The sequence below is a fragment of the Orbicella faveolata genome, unplaced genomic scaffold, assembly GCF_042242905.1.
Source record: "Orbicella faveolata isolate gen_17 unplaced genomic scaffold, um_ofav_v1 contig_14, whole genome shotgun sequence".
In the NCBI taxonomy this organism is placed as follows: domain Eukaryota; kingdom Metazoa; phylum Cnidaria; class Anthozoa; order Scleractinia; family Merulinidae; genus Orbicella; species Orbicella faveolata.
The window spans coordinates 13893536-13899650 of record NW_028301541.1 but is presented as its reverse complement, the minus strand read 5'-3'; the positions used below and the strand labels follow the sequence as shown (position 1 = coordinate 13899650).

Sequence of the window (6115 nt, the reverse complement as noted above, 5' to 3'; positions counted from 1 at the left end):
TTGATTATCCTTCAAATAGTTTTCGTAACACGCGCAGTATTAATCATACCAAGTAAAATCTGTTCTGTTGGAACATGCATTTAACTCGCTTAACTAAGAATTTATTTTAAAGGTATTACATGCAAGTACTATGTAATAAAATTACTTTCCCATCATAATTAAACAAAGTCAACGTGCAAAGCGGATTACATGTCGTAAATTTTTTGCGTGATTTCCTAATTTAGAAAATGTTTATGCTACACTGATCATATTTATGGCCTTATTTTTACCCATTCGAACGCCTAAAGCAGTTTCATTAAAAACGGACAAAAATTTCAGTAATGACGACAATAACTTTTAATAACATGAGCTTAAGCAGCGACAATCTCGAGAATGAGAAGAGATTAATTAGGACTGGGGCCTAGACACTTCCTCGATCATTATCCGGGACACTGATTTCCATCCAGTGTAAGCGTCACCCAAAGTATAGCCAGGACACTGTCCTACCCACAATTTCACTCTAACCGTGCCTTGTGGAATGTTTTCACAGTATCACTCAAATGATCGATGATGAAGCAGATTGGGATCCCCAGATTGCCAATTGTTGTACACAACAGCTTCGATTGTCATCGGTCCACTGCACTCGTTACCATTAAACTTGGAGAACCACCGGTTACACTTTCTAGAACCTATGACTCTCATATTTCCCTGGAATGAGACTTTGATCGCTGTATCAGACTTCAACTTATTAAACGTGCAGTCCTGGAACAAACGGAAGTAAAATAAGCTCAAGTCAGTCTTCATATCAATAAATTATATCACATTGACTGCATTTGTATCATAAACTTGGAATAACTGAATACCGATCATAAGTTGTTGGCTCCGTGGGAGAAAGTGTCAAGCGTGGTGTAAGGAGCTTCCCTTAAAAAATCTAGAGGAGTGAGTCAATCTGGGTGAGTTTTTGGGAGTACTGCAGGAATACTTACCATTTACATGGGAAAACAGGAAATTCCAGTTGGAAAATCAAATGGTTCGCGCCATTCCATTTGGAAAGCTTCAGAAAATATGGGCTCTGATTTGAGGTGATACTATTTTTCTGCTCTTTTTAGTCTCTCTAGCTGATGTGGTTATACTTTATAACGATTCCCTCTCCCACAACGTCGAATTTAATTGTTTCATGTTTATGCCTGAAATTTCCAACCGCATGGTTTTTGTAAATGGTAAGCACCCGGCCTCCTAAAAAGCGTTCGGTTTTCAGTGAAGTACATTCCGTTACACTGAAATGTCAACAAAAGGACCACCGTCGTTATATCATTGTGGTCTTATGTTTTACACAAGGAGTAGATTGAGTTCCCTCAAACTATCAAATCTTCTTCTCCTTCCTTCCAAACAAAAACACGCCAAGCACCGTCTAATAATACCTAGTACTCAGTCCCCACCCACACTCAATAATAGCAGGGGGCCGACAAAATTTCATAATGAAGAACTTGTCCCCGCTGAATTTAAACAGAAAATGATATTTGAGTTCTGAGCGCCAAAAAGAGTTGAATCGATGATCTATGACCAGATACCAGTTGGACGATCTCGCCACTGATCAGTAGACTAATACTCTGTAAGGTGGTAATATCGTTGCGCACCCATTGCGGACCCGCATCCGGCAAGCTTGGTCACGTGTTAGAAAGCTTACTCTTGGCTGAATTTTTGAGTCGCCAAACTTAAACACCAAATAGCTGAACTAAAGAAGTAGACGTAGATGTTTTATTATCATGACGTATTGTTTACCTGTTTAGAACGAAACAGTCGGTAAGGGTTTTGTGCGTGTTATTTTTGGCTTATCGTTTCCATTTTTCACCCATTCTCATGATTTGGCTTGTTATTGTAGAAAACCTGGGCCTCGACTTAATTTTGGACTAAAATTGTGTATTTAGTGTGATAGTATGAACGATTCACCCTAATATAGCATGTGGACTACGTAACAGAGACTCTTATAAAGGCTTTTGTTCTCGGGCCATCGTAGTTTAACGAGGAATAAAACACAAATAGCGGTGATAAACATATTAAACTTACGCATTTTAATAACTTGACGTTTCGTATGCTACGCAACATACATTTTCAAAAGTGGAATAAAGACCGTTACAATTTAAGATTGACAAATGAACAGAAATTGTAAGATAATTTCTCAAAGCACTCGCCAAATCAAATCTTCCTTTCAATACAAGGACCGTCTAAATCGTTCACAGAAATCTAAGGTCATTTATAAAGCTGCTTGCTGGGACTACAGTGACTTTTACATAGGCAAAATAAAACGACGGCTTCATGACAGGAAAACGGAACATTTCAGGGCTCTCACTAAGAATGACCCCACATCAGCCATTGCCGACCATATAAAAGCCACAGGTCACAACATCAAGTGGGATCATTTTGATATTCTAGCTTCTGGTAAAACAGATTATGATCGTAAAATTAAAGAAACTTTGCTCATCCAAGAACTTCAGCCGGCTCTTAATGTAAACGTCAGCAGTGAGAAGCTGATACTTTATTAATAAGCTTAGGCTTTTATTGTTTTACTGTTAAGAAACAGATGTTTCTTAATCTCGTTTCCAGACCCCTTATTTACATTTCATATATAGTTTTCAAAAATTGTAACGGTCTTTATTCCACTTTTGAAAATGTATGTTGCGTAGCATACGAAACGTCAAGTTATTAAAATGCGTAAGTTTAAGATGTTTATCACCGCTGTTTGTGTTTTATTCCTCGTTAAAGATTCTTATGTCACACTTGTCTTGCTAAGTAATGATCAAACAATAAATGTGAATGCTTGCTCACTACTCCAGTACGCAAGTCAAATTCCACTTCTCATTATCTTTAAGATGTAATACCAGTTTCGTCACCATGATATGAAACCAGCTGAAAAAATACTTCGGTTGATAACAGCATATGTACTCAGACTTTGGATGATAAAATTCTGATTCCCCCTCACATAAATCCTTCTCCAATTCTGAATCTGAATTTTATCGTATACTAGGTGGCAAAAGAAATTCAGTTTGCCCATAACCATTGGCAATCAGAATATTTCACGCTTACCTTGATCTTACCGCTATCTCGATTATCATTCAGATTTTTCCACACACATTGTTTCCAGTTGGTTTGTGGCACTGCACTAGGACGACTTGTCACGGTTTCTCCTTTCTCTCCCTTATCGCCTTTTATTCCTTGATCGTCCACAGTTCCGCGCGCTCCTTTTATTCCCATCATTCCTGGCGGTCCGCTCTTCCCACGGAATACCCGGAAATCCATGGGTAGATATGGATTTCTAAGAAGAAAGCAAAAAATGCGCATGCATTCATTGAACTAAGAAACACAGTGTGAAACTTGAACAACACGAGAACAAAATCAGGTCAAATGTGTTCCTCTAATTCTTACACAACAATGACGTTTGTTGGTTTGTGAGGCCGACTCTTACTGATAGTAACACAGACATTTCTTTGAAGCATTATCTGTGAGTTATTTCCAGAAAGAGTTGGGGGGCGCGGTGATCTCATGGTCAGTGCGCTCGACTCCGGAGCGAGCGGTCCGGGCTCAAGCCCTGGCCGGGGACATTGTGTTGTGTTCTTGGGCAAGACACTCTACTCTCACAGTGCTTCTCTCCACCCAGGAATAAAAATGAGTACCCGGCGGTAACCCTGCGATGGACTAGCATCCTATCCGGGGGGAGAAGAAATGCTCCTGGTCACTTCATGCTACAGAAACCGGGATAAGCTCCGGCCTGATGAGCCACTTGGCTCGTATACAGACTTACCTTACCTATTTCTAAGAAGAAAGAAAAACATGCACAATTTTAAACTTAAACAACACCATATATATTACAGCATGAAAAACAATCTGCATTTTTGTCTCTCACTGCTTTAGCGGTATCAGTCACTTGTTATTTCAGTATCACCGTGTCTGTCATTTGACTTGTGGCTTTGTAGGTCCGCTTAGACAAGAACAAATCTTCTCAAGACAACGGACACCTTTGTTGATGTCTATATCAGACCTATTGAGTGTCATCCTGCACCTCTCTTAATCAGGTCAAATATGTTCCTCTAATTCTTGCATAACAATGTTTTTTCTTTTGTGAAGCCGACTCTTACTGGAAACAGCATGGACATCATTAACATTCCTTGAGAGAATTTACTATGACTTAGGAAGCAAACATTCTTATATCGCTTTGTTCAACTTTTTATTTTAGTAATCAGCCTCGGGACCAGAGATGCCTGTTATCTTTGATCCCATACTGAACTGCCAGAAATGAGAAATATTAGAAAAACGTGCAAAATATCTTTACATCTCATATTCAACAGATTGATTTTCCTTAAAAGAGGCAATTTATATTCAACTTTGTACCTCACATAAGTCCTTGGTATCGCCAGTATTTTGTTGTTTAGGGCTGGAAGTGGTTTCCAGTAAGTCCCCTGTTCCACACAACACCAACAAAGCAGTAACATACACAAACTGTGCCATGCTTCAAGAGATAAAAATATCAACACTTTATAACAGTAGAACTTCACGTCTGTGTGGTATGAACTCGTTTCGCAACTGGTTCCGTGATGGTATGTGCTCAGCCCTTAAGGCGCGTCTTCTAGTGTCATATTGGAATGTAAGTTAATGCCAGCCAGTGTAGATAAGACGCAATTTCTCAAAACAGAGGTTATAACCCGGTAAGTAGATTTTAATCAAGGTAAGACACACCAGCAGGCTTAGTCGTGCACTAACATTAGCTGTCAACACGCATGCGGAGTTACCTCCTGTCTCCTTCTTTCGGAGGGACTTTGATTACTCCGTAATTCAAGAGTTACAGTAAAAGGAGAGTAGTTTAGAATTTACAGGTTTTTCTACATAACGAGGTTGTATGTTACAATTATTTTAAGCATGAAATGGATTTTTATTTGGGCATGAATGGAGTACTTATTTCAAATGGAAGGTGTGTAAAAATGATATTGAGAATCAGGAATTTTTATGGGTTAACCAACTGTGTTTAATGAAGGAGTAATACTATTCAGAGGAACATTTTTAACCAATAGCTGGTTTTCACATGACGTCACCAAAATTCGAACTACAAAACTATAGATCTTCCTGAGATTTTACTTAAATGATGTATTAGAGCAGCTGAAAACTAATATTCATACAAATTTTTGCTCCGAATGGTTTCTTGGTTTTGTGATACACAGCGCTTGAATTTCTAAGCTTTTGCGTGACGCGGCATTTACATGACAGCCAAGAGAGCTGTCATGATGGTTAAAAAGTGACTTATTTCGGGGAACTTGGCTATCTGAACAGTTCATGTCTTAGTAAAAGTGTTATTTTAATGCTTTAGAGTTCTTCGAGGGATAAATTCACGCTTTTGTAGCAAAACTCAGTGACAGATGTTACTGTTGGTTTCCGGCCGCCATGTTGGTGCCCATACGGATGGGCACCAGCATGACGTCTCCACACAAATCTCTATAAATTTGGGTAAAAAATATCTCCGCATATCTCGCATAAGAAAAATTGCTGTGACCAGAATTTTGGCGAGAGTCTTTGCATACTTACCTTCTCTCATTTCCCAGATTCTGGACTTTATCTATAGACCGGTTTTGATTTTTATTTTGATCTATTTTGAATTGCGTGACACTGATACGATCAATTTTTCTATTTTCTGCGACAGGGTCAGAAAGAAGACTTGGAGAGAATTGCAGAACATCCAAAGCGTCAAACAGAGAGTATATTAAGTAAAGGTCATAAGAACTAATTTTAAAAAGATGTTTTGCGACACAATGTCAGTTTAAAGAAACCAGGTGAGATTGAATTGTTCACTATGGTTAAAATTTTTCCTCTGTCAGAAATCAATGATTTCTCATAATAGTTTTCAAACAGGATTACCACGTCTTGTGTTTTAAACTCAATTTTAAAGATAAGGCACAGGACTGCGAAATGCACTAATTATCTTTGCGGTGTTTTCAGCAGGGATAAGAACTTTGTTAAAAGATAACTAGCAGCGGAACGCTTTGATGTAACCGTAACGACTTAATTCACTATGGATGGTTTCAACCCCAAGGCCAATGTTTGTTCCTTAACATGTATCAGATATATATTCCAGCATTGAAATGTAAAGAAG

General features: G+C 38.6%; 1 protein-coding gene across 1 annotated transcript; it reads right to left on the bottom strand.

The window, feature by feature from the left end:
• Positions 1-4559, bottom strand: LOC149114103 (uncharacterized). The gene is made up of 3 exons (XM_089286710.1): positions 4366-4559; positions 3064-3292; positions 1-741 (listed from the first exon to the last, which is right to left on the bottom strand). Exons 1-3 carry the CDS (start codon positions 4464-4466, stop codon positions 532-534), a joined length of 540 nt encoding a protein of 179 aa, XP_089142836.1. The 5' UTR covers positions 4467-4559; the 3' UTR covers positions 1-531.
• Positions 4560-6115: the final 1556 nt, after the last annotated feature.

Coding starts and splice junctions, on each gene's coding strand:
- LOC149114103 (XM_089286710.1), bottom strand. CDS start 4,466: ATGTTACTGCTTTGTTGGTGTTGTGTGGAACAGGGGACTTACTGGAAA. Junction 3,293..4,365: donor ATACCAAGGACTTATGTGAG/GTACAAAGTTGA, acceptor CTTTCTTCTTAG/AAATCCATATCTACCCATGG. Junction 742..3,063: donor GAGATAGCGGTAAGATCAAG/GTAAGCGTGAAA, acceptor CGTTTGTTCCAG/GACTGCACGTTTAATAAGTT.